Raw genomic sequence first — 25,700 nt, forward strand, 5'->3', positions numbered from 1 at the left:
ATGGAATATTCCTAAATATGTTTTTGTTAGTGTGTATTCTCCTGAAAGTAACTATCTTTGTGTTTTTGTTTGAATATATATATATATATAAAAAATCTCCTTCTCACCCCGGTGGGGGGGTATCTATGTCATCCTCAAGCTCGGGTCCTCTACCAGAGGCCTGGGAGTTTGAGTTCTGCGTCTTGGCTGTTCCCAGGACTGCGCTCTTCTGGAGTGAGGCTTCAGATGTTGTTCCTGGTATCTGCTGGAGCCACTCTCCCAGTTTGGGGGCTACTGCCCCAAGTGCCCCCACTACCACAGGGACCATGCTAGCCTTGACCTTCCACATCCGTTCCAGCTGCTCTTTCAACCCTTGCTACTACTCAATGTTCCTTCTTCCTGATGTTGGCGTCAGCTGGGATCGCCACATCTATTACCACCACCCTCTTCTGCTCTTTGTCCACCACCACTATGTCCGTTTGGTTAGCCAGGAGCTGAAGTCCCACAGGATCTTGGCCCTGTTGTTCTCAGCCCATCGGGATTTGGGTACTTCTATTCCATACTGGTTGCAGATGTTTCTGTATACTATCCCAGCCACTTGGTTGTGCGTCTCCATGTATGCTGATCCAGCTACATCTTACATCCTGCTACTATGTGCTGGACTGTCAAGGGGGCTTAAATGTATATATACATTTATATATATATAGCCAGTGAAGGGGACTTGGGTTCAGTGGGATAGCACCATTTTGCATCCCCTCCAAGGGCCGTGTTCCGCCGGAGCTGTGTGTCTGAGCAGTTTAAAGCGGATGGCTCTTTCTAAATGCCCTCAGTTTTTGCTTTGGTCCCTTCAACCATTAGAAGAATGTCACAACAGTGGAGTCGCTCCGTCTGTATTTGTGCTGGAAGTGTTTCCCCACGTCTCAAGGCTCATCTCATCAACCACAGATGTGGAGACCACCACTCCGAGAGGAGAGCAACCGGCCGCTGGCTTACCGAGAAGGGAGAGCCCCTCAATATTTCATTGAAACCCATGGCATGCATGTGTGTGTGTGACATCACTAGGAGATGGAGCTTTGCCCGGCGTCCATTAAAACTGAACGCCACGGCATCGCACCGGCGGACGGGTGTTTATGGTCGCCTCGGCCATACAGAGCGGAGACATTGTTATTTTAGGCGGTGATCTTTCAAAGAGAATGCTGCAATGCGGCCGTCAGATGCTCTTGAAGCATGAATAATTGAGAGAAACCCTGGAGTTTAAAGAATTTATGAAATGGAGGCAGAGCGATGTTTGTTTAAGGCAGCGGCTTTTTGAGATGGCTGTTTGGGGTGAGACGGACAGGATACAGCGCCGGTGATAGGACTGCGTTTCAGACGGATGTAGGAAATGCATATCATGTTTTATTGTGTGTGTGCTTGGTTCGTACGTTGTGTATATGTAGAGGCCCTGCAGTCACAAAGTGAAGCCCACACTGCTTCTGGATCTTTTTTTTTTCCTCTCACAAATGTCAATTATTACCATTTTCTAGCGATCAGCAGACGTTATGTTTATTGTTCCCTTTTCAACAACATATGGAAGTATTCGCCGGCTATTCGGTCTGTCACAGTGAATTATTGATAGTGGATTTCAGTACCGATAGGTCAAAGTGTAGCCCATGAACAAACCCTCTTGTCTAACTGCATTAGCCTACTTCCTGGACGGTCTCTAAGTAATTAACGAGCTCAGGGCTTACATTAAGGGGGCAGCTTTCTCTCTGCGGACCCCGGGGCCCGCCTCCCCACGGCGCCTTTGTGGTCAGCCATAAATTATTGTTTGTAAACACAGCAAATCCTGCTTGTCAAAGGCATGCGAGGCTGGGTGGTCTGTGGAGCGATGCGTTAGCCCCGCTACACCCTGGGAACGCCGACGTATCTTAACGCTCGGCTATAGCCGCTCCGCTCGAATATGCTTGGACCTCACCTGCATGAAATATTAAACAGCCTTACAGTTGGATTGTGCTGTGGAGTACTGTATGTCTTTTAAAAAGTCATTTCAGCGAGGTTTACCCTTTGAAGTAAGTTGCAGTCAAACGCTCACGACTGTGTTGTAACTGAACATGTCGTAGGAGCTGAACAAAGCTCAGGCACAGCGAGGTTAATCTGGCTGACAGTATTATCCAGCCCAGCTGCCATCTTTGTTATTGTCGGGAGCCACAATTGGCTCGTCCCTCTCAGCCAGTCTGAAGAGAGGGGCGTTAACTCTCTTAAAACCAGTAGCGCTGGGATCACCCCTCTCTGGGTGTGAGGCAGCTCTCAGCCCCAACAGCCATCTTCACAGCTGCTGTCTGCCTGTCGGATCATTTATGCTACGTGTGGAATTTTGTCTGCGAATCATTTCGCGTCCCTGGAAGTGCCGCAGCCTCAGGTTGGAGGGCGGCGGACGTGATGGAAGATTTACACCGCATTGCTGGCCTTTGTCTAAACTCTGCAGCAGGCCACATGCAGTGTTCCCAGCAGTGTTGTCACAGATAATGTGCTGTGGAGAATCAGTGACACGCTTGTTAATATTAGTTTGCTCTCCCCTCTTTTTCCACGTGTGGGGTGAGTTTTCCAGTCAGTTGGTCAAATGCTGGTTTGCCATAAGATTTGTTTGGAAATATATAATTCAATAATTATTTGGGAGATACCCGACCTTCCCTCTAGTGCCACCTTCAGACTCAAATTTTCCATTGGTAAATGTTTTGTTCCATGAAATATTTTAAAAACTAATGTCCTGATAGACATTGGCGTTGGTGGAATAGTGAAATGACAGCTCCTAAACCTCGTGATATTTTCCATCGAGGTCAAGGAAAGATGTGAAGGAGAGCTCATCAGGACTCAAAGACGCTGCGTAGAGTATCCAGCTGCTCGTACGCCAGGCTGTGTCAGTATGTCACAGCGAATGTTGAATGGCGCTTTGCATCAAATGTTGCTGCCGCCAGAAATTGTGTAATGACATCATCTCCATTCCCAACATAAAGGATGGCCCAGTGTACCCAGTGCTGAAGGAAACCTGACAGGGACTCTGACCAGCTCTTATCATGGCTGCCACAGAGACACTTGCAGGTCAGAAGATAGACTTGATGAGCATGATCGTGCTCTGCAGAACATTTTATGCCTCACCTGAGACAAACTTAAAGCTACATCTGCAAGGCACTTGATAAACTTGAGTTTTACATATGTACATATGCATTAGTGCTGGGTTGAAAAAATCGATCCGCTTTTAAATCGATTCTCATTTTATTTTTAAAAAATCGATTCTCGCGTCCAAAGATCGATTTTTTATACATTTATATAGGTATTTTCCGCACTATAAGGCGCACTGGATTATAACGCCTTCAATGAATGGCCTATTTTTAAACTTTTTTCATATATAGGGCGCACCGCATTATAAGGCGCATAGAAACTACCGTACTGTGGTGTCTGGGGTTGCGTTATGCATCCACTAGATCAGGGGTCGGCAACCCGCGGCTCGGGAGCAGCATGCGGCTCTTTCATCCCTCTGATGCGGCTCCTGAAAATAATTAATGAGCATTCATTTAAAATGTATTTATTTTAGTTCGTTCGTTTTGAAACAAACACCGCATGCGCTCACAGATGACAGTTTATCCTGCGTAAAGATGCAGGGTCTGATGTGCAGACGCTGTGCGCTGAGGTTCAGGAGCAGAAATCACATTAACCACGTTTGATTAATATTTTAATTGGCTATTATTTAGCATATATTCAAATGTTTTAATTGTTCAGTGAAATAGTCATTTTATTATCCAGGTTGACAGCTGACAGCACGCGCCAGTGAAATGATGACAGCACGCAGGGAGTGGAACGCCCTTTACACTTTTACTGCTGTTACTTCGGCCACACCCCCTGACTACAGAACCGAATCGATTCTGAATCTCAAGAATCGGAATCGAATCGATTCTTGAAATCTGAATCGATACCCAGCCCTAATATACGTAGAAAAGCAGCTGCCATGTGAACAACATTGTTCAAATTCTTGCTCCTCGCAACGCTCTCGAGGTGGTCGCTTTATTTTAAATGTTAAAGGAACGCTTTGGAGATTTTGACCACAAATGGCACAAGTAAACCTTTTCCTCTTCTGTCTAAATGGCCTCTCAATGTTTACTTTATTATTAATGAATTTGTGTATTTAAGACATTCCATCTACTTTCTCAGGTGGCTTTTTTCATGTTGAGAGGGAAAGTTAACGAAATTGGCACAAAATTCATTGAACATTATCTCAGACCGTGGCCTGCAGTATGTAGGGCAGAATAGCCATTATGTTTTCTTCGAGTCATTAGTTCCAGCAGATGAGCAATGGTCGGTCGCCGTGGTGAGGATCGCTGGAAATTGTTACGGTGGAGAAAATCCTGACAAGATCCTGGATGACACAACTAAGTCAATCCGGGTTCTCCTGGGTTTCCTGGAAGAGTCATCACTGCCCGCAGCCAATGGCCTGATTGTCCTTTTCATTTTTCCTGCCCCCCCCCATTCACACCCTGTCCCCTGCGGTTCCCTCGTTCTCCTCCAAAGGTCTTGAGTTCCAGAGTTGGGAGCAAGAAGCAAACCTGCCATCACGTGACTGCTGTTGCATAACCAGTGCTCTGCATGTCAGATGGTCATTATTGTGTTCAGGGCTTCAGATAACGCCGTAATTCACAGATCATGGTTGAAACCTGGAGTGGACACGATGTGAAATTATGATTAATCCTGTGATTTTATCATAGCGGCGTGCCTGCTGTTAAAGTGAACTGCACCTCTTTCAGACACACTCTATTGTAAATATAGATGGAGATTAGGAGACATAATCCCTGTGACTGCAGAGGGATTCACTGTGCTGTGGCTTGCTGTTGGCTGTGTATCGCTGGAAATAACAATCCTCAAACAAGTTCAGTTATTTTACAAAAATACCTGGAATATTTGAATAGGAGAATGACTTTTAAACTTGTTTCCACAAGCTTTTGATGTTTCCGGCCGTTATATGGTTGTAATGTTTCCTCCTACCAGAGAGCAAAATTCAGGATAGTTTACAGTAAAGCTGCACTCATCAATAGTTTCATAACAGTAATGTGAAAGGTCGTAGTGATAAATCCACAGGAAATGATCACCTGACTCTGCAGCTGAGTTGGTGCAGACCAAAACTTAGCCAAAAGAAGAGCAAATATTGGACTGACACTCTAAACGAGTGTGGCTCTGTGTCTGCTGGATGTGTAAATTGGCTGCAGTTGGCTAACATGTTCGCCGTATGAACTTGAAGTTGTGATCATATGGAATTGTTGTATTTACTACACTAGCAAAAATATCAGTTATTGCATCTTTGAGTGAAGGTTTTTCATGCTCCTTCCATCACGAAACAAAACAGTGTTCGTTTTAGGTTTAGTTACTCAGCATGTTTTTTTTAGGAGCAAAACCTTTAAACATACAGTTGAATGTTCTGAAGAGCAGAAAGCTGTCGTGTCTCCTGCAGACACAGGACAGCCTTTAATACAGATTACATTAAACAGGAGCTCGTCTTGTGATGAGGACACTTCAACGCTTTGACTATGTGAAAATATGAAAACAAGATTCTGAGGATGCTCTCATCCAGTTTGTTTGGTGATTATATGAGATTCAGTTTCACTGTCATTGCAGAGAGTGCAGGAGCTGAGACAACAAAATGCAGTTTAGCATTTAACTGGAATTTTTACATATTTTTTCTGATGGCTGAAACACCTTCTGTTCTTTTGCTTTATTCGGCCTTTTAGCTCACATCATAATCACAAGGAACAAAAGAGCAGCGTGGCAGGAGAGGACAAATGAATTTTTCACAAGTTTCCATATGGTAGACCATCGTATCTATTATAAAAGCACCGGCTTAAAGTGTCTTCCATTAATAGAGAGATGACAAACGTGGACCAGCACAGCACACACATTATGCAACTCCCGCTGGATCAGGACATGGATATAGAAAATGAATTATGTAAAACACGACTGTGGCTCGAGTAGAATGTGGCTTTGTTGTGCGCATGAAGTTAGCGCGTACACTCACAGCGGGCTAATTTAATGCAAATTACATTACAGTAGCATCTCTTCAATGTAACTGTTTTGTTTTGCAGCTGAATTTGTTTATTTAGATTTATTAAACCAATAAAATTCAATTTGTCAGTTGTCAAATTTCAAACTGTGTTTTAATGGATTAATGCCCATACATCACTGCCATGACACGCCACGCATGGAACTGGCACACAGCTAGAAATATCTGTCAGATCTGCAGTTGGACTATGTTTCTATAGCCTGCTGCCGCCACTGCCGCCGCTGCTCCGGGATTGGTTATGTAAGCTGTGAGGCTGCTGTGAAAGTCTTGTGACATATCATGAAACCCGTCACTGTTTCGCTTAGAATGGGAGCGACGATTTGTTGTTTGAAATACCGCCTCCCCTCCCCCTCCTTCCTGTAGGTCACGTATCTGCACACGAATGAAAGGCAGAGCTATCTGGGCTACGTGGTCAGCAGCGGGTCATCCCTTCATGACGACCCTGCCTCCCTCCCTCTGCCCGTCCTTCCCTCCGTCCTTCCCCTGCAGGGCTTAACCCCATCCCCCAGCCGCGCTGATCACGATACGGCACAGCGAGGAATGCAGGCCACCAAAAAGAAAACCTGGTAATCAGCAGTGACCCCTCCCCAGCCTACCCCGCCCAAATCCCACCGCTCCTCACCTCCTCCTCCCACCTCTCTGGTTCGCCTCTCATAAGCAAATATGCACCATGTGATCCAGAAACCTCGGGAGACACGAAAGCAGCACAGGGTGCGTGCTTTCACCCTGCATTAGTGGCCGCGTGTTCATGTTCAGCCGCTCTATGTGCGGCTGTGTGTGTGTGTGTGTGTTGCGTGCATCCATGTGTATGTTAGTGGATGTGGGGGTGGTATGTATGCATCGCGTGTTCATTTACTGCAGTGTTGGGAGGGGGGGGGGGTGAAGGAGTTGAAACGTTCTATATTTACTCACTGCCATTCACTCTCTGGCAGAATAATTAACACACAAACACACTCACACACATACTGCATGCATGCACTGGACTGTGTGCGGCTGCATGTGCACATGCTGACACACGCATTCACTTTCCTGCTCTCCGCCGCTGACTGAGCTTGCAAACTTTCCGAGGCTAAGTGCAGTGGGTTTGCTCGGTCTTTGCTGTTGCAGATAGCATGCAGCGCTCTTACATGCTTCATGCAGAACGTTTACAATGCTGTCATGCTTCTAACTCGTATCAACACCAAAGCCGCATTAAAAATTTCCTATATTTTTCCTTGCTAAGAGTAAAGTAAGTGTTGTCCAATGCAACAAGAAAAAAGATCATTTCACCAATAAACTAGTTGGATTCAAGTTGCACTGTGATCGAAAACAAGCAGGAAAATGAGAAACAAGGTTTGGCAGAGAACACAAATGTACCGCACGTCAGTTATCGCTACGGATCTGCATCCAGAGTGAGCGCTTCCTCCGCAGCTGCAGCCTCGTCATCCTGACCTGCGCTTCCTGATCAGCTGCTAGCATTGTTACCGTGCAGATTAGCACCTGAGCTGAGCAGAAAGCGGTAAAGCGTGTTGCAGTGACACTAGACTTCCACTCAGGGAAGCTCATAAAAACAAAAGCAGATGGACGTTTCACTGTCGGGCTAAAGTCTCAGAGATTGTTTTGTTATCAGCCGGCTTTCTTGTTATTCTGTTAGATGAAGATGAAATGTGTCTCTCTTAGCTGAAAAAGGAAGAAGCGACTGTTCAATAAACAACTGTATCATCAATAACTGAAACCACCTGAAAGCAGAGTTTCCAGGTGTAGAATAATGAATGCATTTGCATGATAAGTTAGCCCTTTGTATGCCAGTTAATTTAAACACAAGATACTTGTGCTCAAAAAGAGGATTCATTCTCAGTGAAGAACCTTGGAGCTCTAATCTGCCTCTATACCTGCCAAAGAGCAGTGATTCCTAACACGTCTCTGGGGGTCATCAGGTGGAAACCTCCCTTCAACAGTGTTTCGCCTACTTAGTCCCACTACACCTCCAGGAGGTTAGGCAGTGAACTCCGGCGTCCCAGAGTCACCCCCCCTAGTGCCAGTTCACACTGCTCCTACACAATCCAAACAGCACCGCCACGTTCAACTGACCCAGAGATGCTCCAGGTAGTGGCCAGTACCGATGCTACCATTTAACTATTGCTAATGCTGATGCTAACCGCTAGGAAGAACAGAAGAAGACAATACAGTTCCGATGCTACCATTTAGCTAATGTTACGTGCTAACCGCTACCTGCTAAGACGAACAGAAGAAGATAATAAAGCTAGATTCACCTATACTGTTAATGTTAATTGCTAGCTACCAATACTAACTGCTAAGATACTATCATACTCTCACCGCTTTAGCTATTGTTAGCTGCTACAATGCTACCACAGGCCTAGATGCCACATGTAACTGCCGATTGCCACACTACCATCATCTACCCCTGCCTCTCACCAACTGCACCAAGAAAAAGCGGGGTGGGAATACAAACCCTGGTTCGGGTAGGGGATAGAAAATAAAGAGGTAGAGTCAAAAGATGAAAGTAGGGATTGGATACAGACCCTTGTTCGGGTAGGGGGTGGAAAATTTAGAGGGTGCTGAAGGTGGAGGCCTAAACCACCGACTAGATTTAACAGCCTCTTCTAACATTTCCTTCAAGAAGCAGCAAACCCTACCATTTCCTTCAAAAAGCAAACAAAGCAGGAAAACAAACCCTAACATTTCCTTCAAGAAGCAAACAAGACAGGAAAACAACCAAAAAGATCAAAAAACAAGCCAACTCTGTATCTTACCACGCACACTCACCTGAGCAGGCCGCATGGTCCCAAAGAGAGACTCTAGCTGGCCACACCCCCACCTTATCTAAACTTCCTCTTCCTGGTTCTCTTCCTATTGGCAGAGCGAGAAGATGGGGCGGGGAAAGCAGAGCAGAGGAGAGGTGTCTTGTTCAGACTTTAACCTCTTCTCCTGCCGGGTTAGGCATGCATGTCCCCCCCCCCCCCCCCCTCCCTCCCTCACTGTCCCTATTTCACCCCCCAACTACTATTATTTCTCCTGATCCATATCCACTGACTAGACCTAGCAGCCTTATCTGACATCTCCCTCACTGTCTTTCTTAGATTTTGCCCATGCACTCCCAGCTCCCTCAACAGTGAAACAGCTGACCCTGCAACAAAACCTCTACACCCCACTTCAACCGGACAGACCCTGGTCTTCCATCCCCTCTGCTCAGATTCTGTCTTTAAATCTGCATACTTAGTCTTCTTCCTTTCATAAGCTGCCTCCACTGAATTTTCCCAAGGGACTGTTAACTCAATAAAATACACAGTCTTTTTACTCATGGACCATAAGACAATGTCCGGCCTTAGATTACTATAAACTATTTCCTGGGGCACAACTAGCTTTCCTCCCAAGTCGACCTGCATTTGCCAATCATCAGCCCCTACCAGGCAGCCACCTACCTGCTTTCTCCCTGACTTAGCAGCTCTATTTTTCTCCCCCTCTCGAACAAACTGCACATCTAACCTCTCCTTTCTAGAACTTCCAGAATTCACCTGCTTCCTTCTCTCTTCAATGCCTGCGGCTAAGCTTCTCAGCACCTGATTATGCCGCCATGTATACCGGCCTTGTGATAAGCTAATTCTACAACCTGACAAAATGTGCTTTAAACTTGCTGTAAATACAATACTAACAGCCAATACAGACACAATCGTTTCGATATGACATATGTTTCAGTTTTCAGTGAAATGACGTGTAGCTGATTACTCAGCATTCTGCTGGGATCTTGAGCGACAGCCACTTCTGTCAGTCACAACCTCTTGAAAACTCTATGTGACTGTCTGTCACAGCTTTTGTTTGGTAAGTTATGTTTGTCATGGTTATGCTCACGGTTGCTTTGTGTGGTACCTATTTCCTTACAAATTATAACACATATTGTGTCCTGTTGCCTGCATCACAAATTGCTAACCTGTAGTCAGGGCCTAGGGCAGCTAACGTGGTGAACCATGGATGTATGGAGAACTGTGGCACAGAGCTTCAACAGAGGGTCACATGCTGTATGTTGGAAACATACTTTTGGGTTTGCTGATGTCTGGATTTGAATGTTAGATAGTCCTCCTTGAAACTTCTTAAAGGACCAGTCTGTAGGATGTAGTGGCAGCTAGTGGTGAGGTTGCAGGTTGTAAGCACCCTCCCCTCCTGTGGCCCTCTCTAGAGCCAGTGTTTGGTTCGTCTGTTGTGAGCTACTGATGAAGAGGACCCCTGCTCTCCATAAATCTGAAAGGCTCATTCCGAAGTAACAAAAACACAACAATTCTTATTTTCATGTGATTATGCACCAATGAAAAACATACTGACAAATATTATATTCCATTTCTGCCATATTGTGCGAATAGGCCTGCCTAAGTGATGAGTCTATAACTGCATGGCCTCATCTCAAACTGATTCAGAAACTTCAGAGTTTGATGAAGAATTATGAAGCCAGTTCATGTTCTCCTCAACAGGTATCAGATGATGCAAAAACCAATGACAGACCTGCAGGTAGCCTGTTCATCTAATGTTAATCTGCTAATTCTCTATGGTACAGCCGACTGGAGACGCCTCATTTGTCAGATATATTTATGCATTTTCAGAAAGTCAAACAGGAAGCAGGATACAGTGGTGCTTTAACACCTGCTCCAGTTGTCTGCTCTGGAGGTGCATTGTTGGCTCAAGTCACGCAGTGGTTCAAGATAGCAACCAAAAGTCAGAGAAAAAACATAAAATGGCAGAAAGAAGAGACAAAAATAAAAGGATAAGACATCTATCCATGAAAATACACTCTGTTTGGTGGGTGATGGCTCCTTCAAAGTAAAAGCAGTTCTTTATGTCGCTCTCATCCTCGCTGCCTGCAGTCTGGCTGCATCCTGGCACGGATCCAAAATAAACTACAGCGCCGCCACCACCCTCCCGTATGCGACCAGTACGAGCCGTGTGGGTGGGGCACGTCCCTCGATCGTCAGCATTAATGCAGTGGCCGAGGATGTCCGACACCACGGGTCTCTGTCAACGCTGCCCCCCCCCCTCGCCAGGCTTAATATGCTGGGTTAATGCTGTCCAAATATAGCACTGTTTCATGATTCAGACTCCTGCTATTGTTATCCCATGTGACCTGTCAGCAGAGACACGCAATATGTGCTGTAAACAAACAAGTTAATTCTGAGTACTGTATGTGCCGCTCCGTCACTGCCTGGGAAACACAATCAGCGGGATATAAGGTGTCACTTGGATTGTTTTTGAGTTGATTACTTCATTGATCTATAAATAAAGATACTCCAAACCACTATGACTAACCCTGCACACTGTAACCCCATAGCTTGTGCTTGTCTGTCAAGGCAAAGCTTACTGAAGTCTGCACAACTCCGTCTAAAAATAACACAGAGATGGTGTCGGTTTTAACAGCAGCTCTGTGGTGTTAAGTAACATTTCATCCCAAATCTGTCCTGTGATTAGAAGCAAACACTTCGGTAAGTCTCTTTTGGCAGTGTCGTCTGTGTGTGTTTTTGTTATCAAGGGTATGTGGTGGCCTGTAACAGGACTCAGGAGAGATGCCAGGATGGCATGTAGGGATTGGGCAGGAAATTGAAGCACAGAACATCCTCGCTAATCCTGTTGTAAATAGCATGATGGGACAAATTGAAAGTGGTCAAATATTTGATAAATATTTGCAGCGGGCTAAATGTTTTTTGGGTCTGAGCTTCCAGCAAAGTAAATCCCTCTGTGAGGTAAAGCACAGCATACCCAGCCCGGGTCTGGCTCTCCGTGGAGCGGTGTCAGTAAGCTTTATGCTGCAGGCTCCATGATAAAGGCTAGGACCAGAGCCAAGCTGGCCTCTGGGTCACCGTGCCAGGACAGAAACTTTTGTCCTCTGAAAGTGGCAAAAACTGGACCTCATTTGGTTTGTCGGGTCTCTGTGGTTCTTAAACCCTGTCTGCAAAGACCTGCATTTATACTCTTGGAGGAAATGAAATAGCTGCCTGAATTATGTTTACTGGCAACGTTTTTTCCAGTCCAGGAGGCATGTCTCAGACTGGAAAACCCCTCAGTTCCAGCTGCATCACTACCTTTAAGAGACAACAGCGTGCAATGCCAAACGCCTCCAAAGAGCAGCTGAAGTATGACAAACTGACTTTCAGGGTCACTGCTTTTTTGTCAGGTTTGATCAATCAAATGCTGCAGCAGATATGCAGATATTAGCCGAGGGCTAACGTGGGGCCCAGTGAGAGGAAGACCCACTCCGTCTCCAGTCCTGGGTTGACTTTCCACACTCAGGATGTCTTCCTTTCCATCGCCTCCATCGCTCTGCAGCACATTCACAGTATTAACAAATCAGTGATTTAGATTTTTTCTTTCTGGAAGTTTGAAGTAATACATTGAAGTGACATCAACACTGTCTCTTTTCATTAGAACAAATGAAATTCCAGCTGGTGGAGTGGGTTGATTCTGATGCTTTCTCTTGGATTGAAAGAAGACTACAGATAATACGTAACTACTGTCGCCTTTCAATTCAAGACAGCTGCAAAACTCTCACAGTAAAGAACTGATTTGTATTTGAAACAGATGGGAATCGATTGGTAGTGATGTTGACTTCTTTTTTTTTGGTTTAGTATGTGTGTTGCTGAAGATGCTCATTGTATTGTGCTGTTTCTGTGGTGTTTGATTAATTGATGATAAGCCAAATGGCTCGAAAAATAGAAAACGTTTGAGATTCTGCAGTGAACTTTAGAAAAGCTCAGTATAGCGTCGGTGACCAGATTTCAAAGTGATATAATCAACAATGTATCAAGTGGCAATAAGGACCTGAATCTGCAACTTGGCTTTTTCTTGGTTTCACTCTCTCATGGCGTTTTTTTTTTTTGTTTTTTTGTTTTTCACAAACTCTAAAAAGCCGTTGTGCACTGCCTGCTCTGCACATTTAGCCGCTAAAGAGCCAGATATCTCAGGAGATGGTAGAGACCAAAAACAGAGGTAGAAGAGGACGTGAAGATGAATGAATATTGATTATTCACATTGACCAGGTGGTCAGAAACAAGACTCCAAGTGAATGATAATGTTGCTCCATAACCTGTCCACGTCGAATAGATGACTTCAGTGTTTGGATGTACATTGTTTGCTGCCAAATAACTTTAGCTTCATTATGCAGAGCTAAGCATGTTTGGGAACGCCAAGCTGTTCTATTCAGTTCACTGGAACCGCCTCTGGGTGGTTGCTGGAGCGCTATTATGCCACATGTATGTGACGGCAGTGGGAATGTAAATTTTTCATTATGTACACTTGTGCCCACTGAAGCTTGATAACAAGATCTGTTCTTTGTCCTCCTCTGGCCATTCAAGAGGCTTTGTGTTGGCCCACTTTTTCTGGCAGGATTATGCTACGCTGCTGCGTACCTGTGGTTCCTGATGTGTGACGCGGTGCAACACACACAAACACACACACACACACGCACACGCACACACACACAGCTGCTGACAAAAGGTTTAGTGCTCATCGTCAAGATAAAATGTTTTTACAGGAGAAACTCAGATGTAGGGAGAGCATCGCTGATTTCTTTATGATCGTTCAGTTACAACCTTCCTTTTCTAATCATCAGGAAATAATAGTCACATGACACAGAGATGACAAATCAGTCTGATCTTGACATTAACAGTCTGTCATGTTATCATCTAAAGTCAGCAGACATCACGCCAGAGACTCACCTTCAGTCATTATAGCTGCAGCTGCAACCACACTGAATGGTTCATGATATTCCTGCAGTGTTGCGGTAAATAAATCTTATTATGTCACGATGACATAATAACCATGTAGAGATTTGATTTTGGGATCATAAGTGAGGAAAGCATGTTGAGATGAGATAACCCGATGTTTGGCTTCTCTGTGATCTCTCCAGTCTTCCCCATCAATGTGACATAAAGGCGGCGTAACTGCCAATGATCGCTGTCAGTTCAACTATAGTTACTTGTCTTTCTTTTTCTTCTTGTCTTTTGGCATTATAGATGTCCTCTGAAATCTGTGTCCCCTTTCATACTACATGCTACTGCCTTATAATACACAGTCTGCACTGGACATGGTGATAATGCACCTTTGGCAGTTGGTGTATAAAATATATAGTAATAAATAACAAATAAATAATATAAATATAAATCATACTCCTGTGCTAATATTAATGCATGCATGCAAGAATATGCATAAATTCAACAGCAACTATGGAAGAGCAACAATAGATGATTATCACTGGCAAATTGTTGATTGAAGTGTCTTTTTGTTACTTTTAAGAAGGGCCTTTTTATAGTACATGATCACTATTTTTTGTCAGCATTGGGGTGTAAATGAGTGAAAATGGCCCATTAGTGTCCCAGAGCCCAAGGTTGTCTTCAGATTACCTATTTAATCTGACCAATGGTGCAAAATTCCAGAATATTATATATATATATATACAGTCGTATAATAGAAATCCACACATTTAAGAAGCTGAAACCAGCAGATTGTTGCCATTTTCTGCTTGTTAAATGATTTAAACTGTTCTCAAAATTGTAGTGGGATAATTTTCTGATTGATTAATACATGAATTGACTTGAGTTTCAGAACTTTTGTCTTTTTTATGTGTGATGATCTGATTATGGCGACAGACAGCAAACAAAGAGTGACCAGAGTGATGACGCCGTGAGTCTGTCACAAATTATATTCTTCCAGCTGTGAGCTGCTCCTGCATTTCTATGTGGGACAAGAACGCCACACTCTGTCATATCCAGCATCGCCAGCACCATTCCCTCGCCAGTATTTTGGATTATGTCACACATTGTTCTCAGCCGCCCTCGAAAAGCCGATCTAAGATGCCCGCATGGGAATAAGGTCAGGGGTGTCCAACCAAAGCTCTGTCTCGTGTGAAGGTACAAGGCACGTCAGAGTCCCCACACAAAGCCCATATGGTATCCAGTGTCTGCTCTGACACTCCTAACACCGCCCCACCCCTCAGATGGACTCCTTATTAACCCCCTTTGCAGACAACAAAAGACCTGACCCAGAACCCAGTCACCCAATCATGTCATACATCACCTTCAGGGTCAAAGGTCATCACGGGTCACAGCACGGTGCTCCTGCAGGGGTCAGAGATTAATGTGTTTGACCACTGCTCTCTTTCTCATGACATCACCGGAGCTCATCCTCTCACATTATAGAAATAACACATGATCATGATAATGTTGAGTGATAATGAGTGAATTTCTCCATCAATGAAGTCTGATCTAATCTAATGTGAGCTGCAGCGAACAATTTATCTTATGATCAGTAATTAATTGCTAATCAGCTGACAGCTATTGGTGTTTTCAGACAGTCAAAAATGCTGAAAAATATTTATCCTAAAGTTGCCAAAGTGATGAAGAGCAGCATTTGTGTTTTACACCAGATGCACACAAACCACCTTTAGTCCATCAGAGGTTAGGTTTAGATTCTGGTTCAGGTTAGACTTTAATATAAATTAGCATTGTATTGCATGAGGACAGAACTTGGAACGACAAAGACCATTATAAAAAGACTTGCGATTATCTTATCCCCAATTATTATGATCTTGCTTTTGTTATTACATCCTCTCTGTATACATACAAACTGTTAACTTATGATCGTGACCTCAGTATCTCACTTTATCAAGGTTCATTTACAACAGTTTGTACATCATTATGTTTAGTGAAGCTCTGATATTTGTATATTTGTTTTTTTCCGAATGCCATGATCAAACTCACTGAGTTTAGGACAGGGACAAATCAATTCACAGGGTATGATGCTGCCATACAAAATGCAATAGAATAATAATAAATAATATTATTGATAATGCAAAAGTGTTAAGCTCAAATCTCTATTGAAGCAGCATGTCTGTGCGGTGTCTGTGGTAGTCTCTGCTTGCTTCAGAGGCACATATTCTATTCAAAGCTTAGTCTACAAGTTCACCAGTGCACATTATTGTCTTTTGATGCTTTGAATGCAAGATAAAACTCTGGAAAACATGTACCATAGATATGTCCCTCCACTTATTCAGGCCAGCAGCCCCTCACAGACCTCAGACACCTGAGCTGGATGCATGGAAGGAAAAAAAAAAAAAAAACTCATGATGTCACACTGGGAAAAAGGAGAATCCCATTAGGATGAGAACAGCTGGGGCCACCAGCCTATGAGCAGGCAGGCAAAGGGGGAGGGGGAGGAGCAGGGGGAGGAGTGATGCCGGATAGGAGAGGAGCGGGAGGGGGGGTCCGGCTGAACTGAACAAGCAGTAACGTGCAAACATAGTGACGCCTGAAGGAGCCGTGGCCTCATCTCACTCAAAGGTGGCAAAGACGGCTCTGATTCGTCGTCGTGATGTGCGCTGAAGGCTGCATCTGATTTGTTAACCTTGTGTTTTGTTGACATTGGTTTACGTCCTTGTTGTTTGACGTGATAACCATCCCTTCACCACATGTGGGTGACAACATACAGAAATGAGCCTGAAACATTTCTGTGCTTCATGTCTAACATGTAACATGGAGTGATGTTGCTGTCGTTGTTGTTCGGGGGTCCGCTCTCGGAGCAGCCCCTCGGAGAAGTCCTCTGATGAATAAACCGAATGTAACAATAACAGCTATCTTATTTTGTCTTTTGGATGGGTAGTGCTGCATAACACTAATCATAGATATAGAGCATATGAAAATCCACCACATTTAACCATGTTTCATGCTTTTTGACGCCAAGCAGAACATTAGGATTATAAGAGATGCTTTTTGTAGGGCTTCAACACACAGTTATTTTTATTATTGATTCATCTACTGACTATTCTCTCAATTCATGGATTGTTTGATCGAAAAAAATGCCGAAATGTCTCACATCTTTTACTTGTTAGTCCAAAACTCAAATATACAGTTTACTATATATGCTACATCTAATAGTTGACATTTATGCCTAAAAAAATGATCAATAATTAATTGGTTATTATCGAAATGGTTGCAAATGAACTTGACACAGTGGCGCTGAGGATGTCAAAGAATAACATTTATTCACTTCAGTCAGTCTAAATATATCAGACAGTATATGCAGTATTTTAAACAGTATATACAGTATATTAAAGAGTATATACAGTACAGTATGTACAGCTTTAGGACTGCAGAGCTTCTTAGGAGACAGAAAGAACAACAAACATCTGTTCTGATGCTTGTCACCGTGCTGATGTCGTAGAAATCATGATGTAAGGCAGTTAGACAAAATAAAAGGTCTAGATTTGGTTGAATTAGACTTTCAGATTGCATGTGATGAATGTTTAATGAGCTGGGATCGGGTGTGCATGCAGCATCTAGTGTTCTAAACATAAGGCAATCTGACAGTCACAGCAGTGCTTTGCAAACATTACCACAGGACTAACCCCCCCCCCCCCCCCCCCCCCCCCACCTCTCTCCACCTCCACCTCCCCCCCGCTCTTCCTCTCTCGACAGTCACCCTGAACAGTCAGAACGGAGTGACTCCAGCAGGTGTGAATGATGACGACAGCAAAACGGCAGGAGCGGTGGAGACCAAGATTCCTGAAGGCGATCTATTGCTGCAGGTCAGTATTGAAGCTGTATTCATTCAAAACACATGTAGATCAGATTTTATTTTTTATGATGATCACTGTCATCAAATTTCTGTTTGTTTCAGTCTTTTTTATCACAGTGTGGGTCATATTTCTGTCAGTTCTGTCATTCCTGTCAGTGGTGGTCACATCTAAAAGAGTAGCTCATCATTGAGACCCTTGCATTTGCTTTCTTGTCGAGAGGCGCAATGATCAATACCATTCTCGTATCTGTATAGTGAGTATGAAAGTATATCCAACAGTTGGTTAGCTTGTCTTAGCATAAAAACTGAAAGCATGCAAAAAGGTGGCTCTGTGTTACTTTCTGCTCTGTCCAGAGGATGCCCCTGCTGTCAGGTTTATTTGTACCTTTGGACAGAGTCATGTCAGCTTTTTCCTTCCCTCTTCCAGCTTCTATGCTAAACTAAGCTAAATTGCTGCTAGCTCTAGCTTCACATGCACCATAAAGACATGGGGGTGGCACTAGTCATCACATTTAGCTCAGCATGAGACTGAATGAGCATAGCTATCCAAATGTTCAACTGTTTCTTTCACACACCAATTTAGCTGAGTACAACAACATGAGCGGTCAGATGACTACACTAGTTTGTTCCCATAACAGCTAAACTGAAGAGGAAAATGAAGGTGGATGTTGATTTTCAACCCAAACTGTAGTCGTCTTTACAAACGTCATGGTTTGGGCTTGGCCTCTGAGTTTCAGGGGAAAGGGAATTCTTAATGCTACAGAACACTTTGATATGCTTTGCTTTCCTCTGTGGTTGCTACAGTTTGGGGAGGGCCTGACAGTAACCCCCGTGCAGAAAGACAAGCCTGTGAAGAAATGGTTTTGCCAGGTTGGCGCTGAAGAACTGGACTGGCACAGAGCCTTGACCTAAACATCAGCCAGCATCTTTGGGCAACAATCGTCCAAATGAAATGACAAAATATGCTGTTTGTCCGTGGCCTGGAGAATGACTTATAGATGTTTTTCTGATCTGATGCCACAGTCAGCAGGACAACATTGTTTGTCTGTATCTGCCAAACTGATACAAAACACTGAAGAATAAATCTGCTCTACGACGTGACGTCTGTGGTTAACAGTTGGTCAGGTTTAGGGAAACGCTGCGGTTTGGGGTTAAAGCGACTGCTTTGTTAGGATGTGAAAATACTGAACACTTGGATATGGTTTGGGGAAGGATTGTGATCATGCCTAGAAAAAACTGATGGCTGGAGGAGGGAAGAAACAGTAAACTCCACAGTGCCATCACTGGACATCCTCCTTCGTTCCTGTCATAATTCCTGTGGCCACTGGAGGGCGGTGTCACTGGAACATAAATATTTGTCACTTGCTGAAGCAGCTCCTGCTGCTGTTCTCCTCTGGAGGACTCTGGAGTCTCACTTCATGATGAACTGAAACGTAGCCTGTGAACAGGGCTTTATCACCCAACACCAGTGCTGGACCTCATTAAAGCTCTTGTGTGTGTGTCTGAATGGGAGTAAATCCCCGCAGCCAGGTTTTAAAATCTTGTGGAAACAAGAGGAGTGGAGGCTGTTCTAGCAGCAGATTAATGCCCATGGTTTTGGAGTGAAATGACACTATGATCATACTTGTGATCATAGAGTGAGTCTCTATGATCTTCTGTGCTCTGTTGTAGCTTTGTTCCCTTTAACCACGTGACTGTGAAGAGCTGCTCCAGACCATTATCAGCTGTATGACAAGCCACATTCAGATTGAATAAAATCCAAATAATCCTCGTCCATAAACCACATCTCTGTATATCCTTTGTCTGTTTGAAAGTCTTGCATTTCTGGAATTTCAGGTCACGGTTCAGCTTTTAAAGAAAAGGCAATCGACAGACCTGCTTTCAATCCCTGTGAAAAAACCCTCTGCTGGGTCACGGCGGTTTTGTGCCCTCTGTACTGTATGTGTGATTGAGGGGAGGGCGAGCTCTCTGGCTGCCAGATCTTTTTGGGATCTGCTGGAGTCATTGATTTTCCAGTCCAGTTCCTCCCAATGTGCATTGCACTGGCATTCCAGGAGAGGAGAGGAAACAGCCTGGCCGCCATACCCCGACCCTACCCGTGAGCTTTCATTATTATGATAAGCCTACATTTCCCCAGCCTGTTAGTAATGAGAAATGAAAGCTCATTTAGGGAAAAAGAGGGTGAGTGTTCCACAGGGGGGCCTCTTCCTCCTCCTGCTAATCATCGAGAGGAGAAGGGATATGGACGGTTCACAGGCTGAGGAATGTGAGGTTTATTTCTGAACCCAAGTCTGAGCTGCTTTCTTTGCTGTTCTTCGCATCAGACGGTGGTGAATTATAGAGGAGCCGCGATCAATTATTTAGACTCAGAAAATGGAGGAAACATGGCAGTCTTAATTGTGCTTTTACTTTTTAGTCATTACTGAAAATAAACACAAGCAGAGTTGGTCTTTTCTGACAGTACCTGACAACAATCAGCTCGAAACATATCCACTGGCCTCTTTGTTTATTCTTTTTTCTGCTTTAAGGCAGAAACTGTAAGCCGCTCTTCTTTGCTCATACTCATGACTGAATCAAATCATTTGCAGCTGGCAGGTTCATGAGTACACATGAGCACACTATCTGGTATTAAAAGATGTGACCTCGTTTCTGACAGTTGCACAGATGTTCACATCGCATTGGGTTCCAGCAATTTTCCTAAATTTGAACAAACTTTGCGGGAAATTACGTAAGAAGTTAAAGTTACTGAAAAACCCGAAAGCTTCTTACGATACAACCGAACGTGGCATGTGTTTTGTGGCCGTTTCCGTGGAACACTCAGCCCTGACATTTGGATGTTTATGTTTGCTCTGGAGGAAGTGTGGCAGATAATTGTGGTGAATCACAGGTGTGTTATGAAGAAGAACAACATGGTGTCTCCGGCGTTAGTCATCGCTGCACCCCGCGGGCTGATCCGGAAAAGAGATGGCTGCTCATACGGATGGTTGTGGCTGTGTGAGGACACTTGCATGTGTGTGTATGTGTATTTGTGCAGCTGTCTTTGTGATAACTGATATGAGTTTTAAACCCTGGGAGCGAGGACAGACCTTCAAAGGACGGTCTGAGAGCTCAGACTTGGTTTTAAGGGTTAGGTTAGTCTCAGGTTTAGGTTGGGGTCGGGGTCAAGCATTTATTTGTGATGGTTAAGGTTAGGGCAAGGGTATAGGGAATGCATTTTGCACAATGCGTGTCCTCGCAAGGATAGAAGTACACGCTTGGGTGTGTGTGCTTGTTGGTACTTGTCTGTTTGTGTGTTTGTTTATGAAAACCCTCATGTACCGGGGGAGGGCACGTGTGCCGTTTAGCGAGGTGGAAATGTTGGACCAGCTGTTCCTCTTTGAAGAGTGTGCTCCATTTAGCTCAACACACTTCCTCATTTTCCTTCCTAGTCTCCTCCTTTCCTTGCTGAGATCTTCCTCTCCTTCCTTACTTCCCTCGTTGACCCATGCAATAGTTGTACTGTCGTGCTGCCATCTACTACCATCTATCACAAAGCTGAATATCCACGCTGAACAACAGCTGCAGCTGTGAACAACAAATAGAGGAAACTTTCTAAATGTTTCCTTTTACAGAAATAGAAGAAATCGAATGCTTCATGTTAATAAAACAGTTAAAAGAAAGGGTTTGACAGTGTCTCCTCTAACTGTCTACTTGCTTTGTTTGGCCCACAGGCTCTCAACGGTTTTGTCCTGGTTGTCACTGCCAGCGGGACCATCTTTTACTCCTCTCACACCATCCAGGACTACTTGGGATTCCACCAGGTGCTGTAGCACTACCAGCCTTTTTCTATGCTCTGACTTCTGATCACGCACCAATAACTGTCTCAACGCAATCAAAAAGAGTAAGAGGAGCTTCCTGTCATTCTAAAGTGAGAAAATCTGGCAGAGAAATCCCCGCTGTGGTCTGCATCTGCAGAGCTCGCACACCACCAAAATCAGGAGACTGTTCAGGAAGTGCTGTGATGAGCATGTAGAGGCTCAGGTGCCTGACAGATACAGTGAATGACAATGGTTACTTTTTTGGGAGGTAAACGGGGCAACATTCAGACTGAGCAGAATCAGTGGCGAAGCAGACTGCATCACTGACCTTAAGACGTCCTTGAAACTGTCACCTTTGGTCAGGAGTTTACTAATGATTGATCACTTTTGCTGATAGTAATGAGCTGCTATAGCAGTTTAAATTTGCAGGGAGGGGTCCCTCCCCTGCTAGCTTGCCTTTCATTAAGTAGACACGCACGCAAGCACACACACACAGTCGCCTATACCTTAGAGAGTAATTGAACTTTAAATTTGAGTGTACTAATCTACATTTGAACTCATTGTGTTTATCATGTAACCTAGCCATGATTTAACGCCATTCTTATTTATTCCTGCGTACATTTTCAGGCGTAGGTCGACACAGATATAAAAGCACATACTATGTGATCGCAGTAAACATCTAGAGGCTCTGTTTTAGCGCTTGCTGGATGGGTCTGGATGGATGGCTTGCGTGCAGCATCTGCTGGGAGCGGCTCAGGGGTCCTGTTTGATCCATTGGTCTCCTCCCTGCATGGTGCAGAGTCAGAGGCTCAGACAACAGCAAAAAAGACCTGACCTATTTATAGCTTGGCCTTTTTACAAAACACCAGGCACAGCAGTGGGCTGCAGGGAGCAACACACCCTGCCTCACAGCTCAAGTGAGCAGCACACACTGAGGCTGATTGGACAGCTGAGTGCTCCTGTGCCATGACTTTTACAGTAGGAACCATCCAAAAGTAAGATGTGCTTTTGAACACAATGTTTTTCAGAAACACACCCTACAGGGAGAGTCTCATACATACTGCTGGAGCCACACACACTGATGGGCCTATGTGACTGCTGATACAATGCTGTGGCTACTGCCACTACTGCCACTAAGAGCACTACCTCTATGTGTGCAAAAACATGACAGTAGCACACCTATGGAAAAAATTAAGGGTCATTAATATGTTCAGCTTGTGAAATGGTGTGCACAAATAATTTCTAAGTCTGCAGTTGGATTTTATGCATGTATGAAAGGTTTTGTGCATGCACATTCAATGTGTACATGTACAACTACTTCTACAGCTACTTTTTTTAGCTGTAGAAATATTTTGTGAATGTGGAATTGAAATTTGTGCAGGAATATGTTGAACAGTGAGGTTTCACAATATCCTATCTATGTGACACTGGGGTATATAAGCTACAAGCTGCAAGTTACAAGCAGGAATTTTGACCCTGTTTTTACGCCTGAGCTGACAAGCCAATTAGCACGTTGCCCACTGACTATCCAATCCGAGGAAGCCAAACTGTTCACTCAGGGGGTAAACTTTTGCCCCCTGATTGGACAGTTTGGCTTCCTCTTCCTTCCTTCCAGGAAATATTTCTACAGCTGCAAAACTGTATAACACAAATGTTTTTTCTTTTTTTTCACATATTCAAACATTCGGATACATGCATACATTTTTTTCACATGGACACAAAATGTGATATACAACTGCAGGCTGACAAAATTATTTGTGAACACCATTTCACAAGCTGAACATATTAATTACTTATTTACTTCCATAACATTTCAAAGCAACCGTCTAGAATCTGTATACCATGAAACCCCTAAAACACCCTAAGAACCACCCAATAGCACAATGGGAACATCCAGAAAATGCCTCTAGCAACATCTTAGCAACCACATAGCTACACTGTGTACACCTACTGAAAAGCTACTCCCCGCAAATCCTGCTGCAACTCTTAGCAACCATGCTAAACATACTAAAAATCATGTCTAAAACCACCTAACAAGGCCTTTACATCAAGTAATGCCCTAGCAGCCATGTAGCAACACCCCAGTTACAACTATGATGAAACATATGCAGTGACCTACAGGGAACACTCGGGTCACTATGACAATGAGTGGCACCCAGGCAAGCTGCATTAATGCGTAATGAAGAGGAGTAGCAGTCACAAACTGAAACTATTAGGTACATCATGACTGACGTTTGCGTACCATCATGATATAAATCCCCATACTGGTTCTTTTTCATATGTATAATTGTTCCTACATCCTGTATGTCTTCATAAGCAAATTCTTCCTCTTGTCAATTTTCGCAGACTGATGTCATGCACCAGAGCGTGTATGAACTGGTTCATACGGAGGACCAGCAGGAACTCAGGAGAAACTTGCACTGGGCTTTGAATCCTCCTCCAGCCACTGCATCTGCCATTACCCAGGACTCACCGCAAGGTGATCACGCTCTACTCCTACATGCTTTTATATTATGTTATATACAAATATTATCATATTTGTAAGGAAGTTGTTGAGATGAGAGGTCCGTTTTATTTGACCTTGGCTCCTACCGGTGTCTCTGAAATGTATTATTTAGTTCAGAAAGGGCAGAATTCATTAGATTTTGTCATCCTTTGGAGAGAGTTTGTGGCAATTGGGCATAACTGCAAATGTTGGCATCAGAGTGGAGGTTCTGAGTGGAGGCTGACTCTTCTTTTTGCATAATCAGAAGTTCCTGCAAGTAACTGTATAAATGATAGATATGAACTCTGAGTGTTAAGTGAAAAAGTGAATCTGAATATTGGCTACATGGCCTGGAGGCTATACATCCCAAGGGTGTAACTAAGTCCAACAATGTTTTGAACAGGTGTCTGTGTTTTTGTCTACATATAACACATTTCAGTAACACTCCACTAATGCTTAATGCACTGCCCTCCACTGCAGCCCACAGCCTGTGTGTACATACATTTAGACATCAATATCAGACGGTTAAGTACACACAGTTCAGGCATTAAGCTTTAAGACGGTCCTCAGGTCAGGTCACATGACCCTGTAATCTTCACTGGGGCTTATGAGGTGAAGTGGTCCCAGATCTGTATTTGGGTTTTAAGATGCTTATGTCTGTGTGCTTTGGTTGCGAGCAATGTGTTTACACTAAGACATAACTGGCCCACTCCTGTGCTACAGTCTCCCCTTTAACCTCAACACATGCTGTCACTTGGTGTGTTAAGATAGAGTTACAGGGCTCCAGGCCCCGTCACAGAAGTGCATTTCTACAATGGAGGGCAGCTTTTAACTACAGAAAACGTTTCATTCCAGTTCAAGAATAAATACCATTATTTACCCTGAAAATGCTCTCTTAATTTTAACACTTGCAACATAATTAAGGCAACACCAACACCAGGAATAAAGAAACACTGCTTCATTCTGTTAGTTAACTATGAGAGGCCTTTCCTATACAGATGTTCAGTGCATGTACAAACGTACCAACATATTTCCAAATGAAACTCAGTATGTGAGCTGGGTGTCATTTCGAGAGGAATCTGATCAGTCTGATCAACTCATTCAAAAGCGGACATGAGGTCGCAAATCCAGAGATACGAAGCTGTGGAGGACGGGTGCGTCACTCTTTTCACACAGAACTCTCAAGTCAAATCTTTTCTGTTCCACAGAGACAGAACCAGACAGCAGCTCGTCTTTGATCACCTACAACCCTGATCAGCTCCCCCCGGAGAACTCATCCTTCCTCGAAAGGAGCTTTGTTTGTCGCTTCCGCTGCCTCCTGGACAACTCCTCCGGCTTTCTGGTAGGTCAGACTCGTGACTTGGCTTAGACTCGAGTCCACTCCCCCAAGATGTCCCACCTGATATTTCCACCTGCTCCCACAGATGTACTTTCCCTCTCCTGTCCCCAAGACTCAGTCACACTGTGAGTTCCTGAATATTAAATGCTCATCTTCAGTTTTATGCAGTGATCCTAATATGTTCAATATATCACATGACGTGGTTGAGCTATTCTTTCCACTCACATCCTAAGATATAATTTGAAAGAGATCACGTAGTGAAACAAATGTATGTTAATGACAGAGGTAAAGATGATATATCTCAACCCTGTGTGTTATCAGAGACACGTGGTATCCATTCTTTCCCTCAGCACGTTCTGATTGAGCCTATTGATTGGAAAAGCCCTCACAGCCTGTCAGTGGGGGTGTCCCTGAGTTCACAGACACGTCAGCCTCGTGGCGGGGAGGAACATGCTTAGTGAAGGTTGT

At 44.1% G+C, this 25,700-nt stretch overlaps 1 protein-coding gene across 1 annotated transcript in view; it reads left to right on the forward strand.

Moving 5' to 3' along the window:
* LOC121615707 (aryl hydrocarbon receptor-like) overlaps positions 1–25,700 on the forward strand; it is a 40,115-nt gene that overhangs the window by 5,640 nt on the left and 8,775 nt on the right. Inside the window, exons 3-6 of the mRNA XM_041950066.1 lie at positions 17,512–17,621; positions 21,322–21,411; positions 23,755–23,887; positions 25,102–25,235. Coding sequence (XP_041806000.1) covers positions 17,512–17,621; positions 21,322–21,411; positions 23,755–23,887; positions 25,102–25,235 — 467 coding nt within the window. The remainder of the gene's footprint in view (positions 1–17,511; positions 17,622–21,321; positions 21,412–23,754; positions 23,888–25,101; positions 25,236–25,700) is intronic.

This window comes from Chelmon rostratus, chromosome 13, assembly GCF_017976325.1.
Source record: "Chelmon rostratus isolate fCheRos1 chromosome 13, fCheRos1.pri, whole genome shotgun sequence".
Classification (NCBI taxonomy): domain Eukaryota; kingdom Metazoa; phylum Chordata; class Actinopteri; order Chaetodontiformes; family Chaetodontidae; genus Chelmon; species Chelmon rostratus.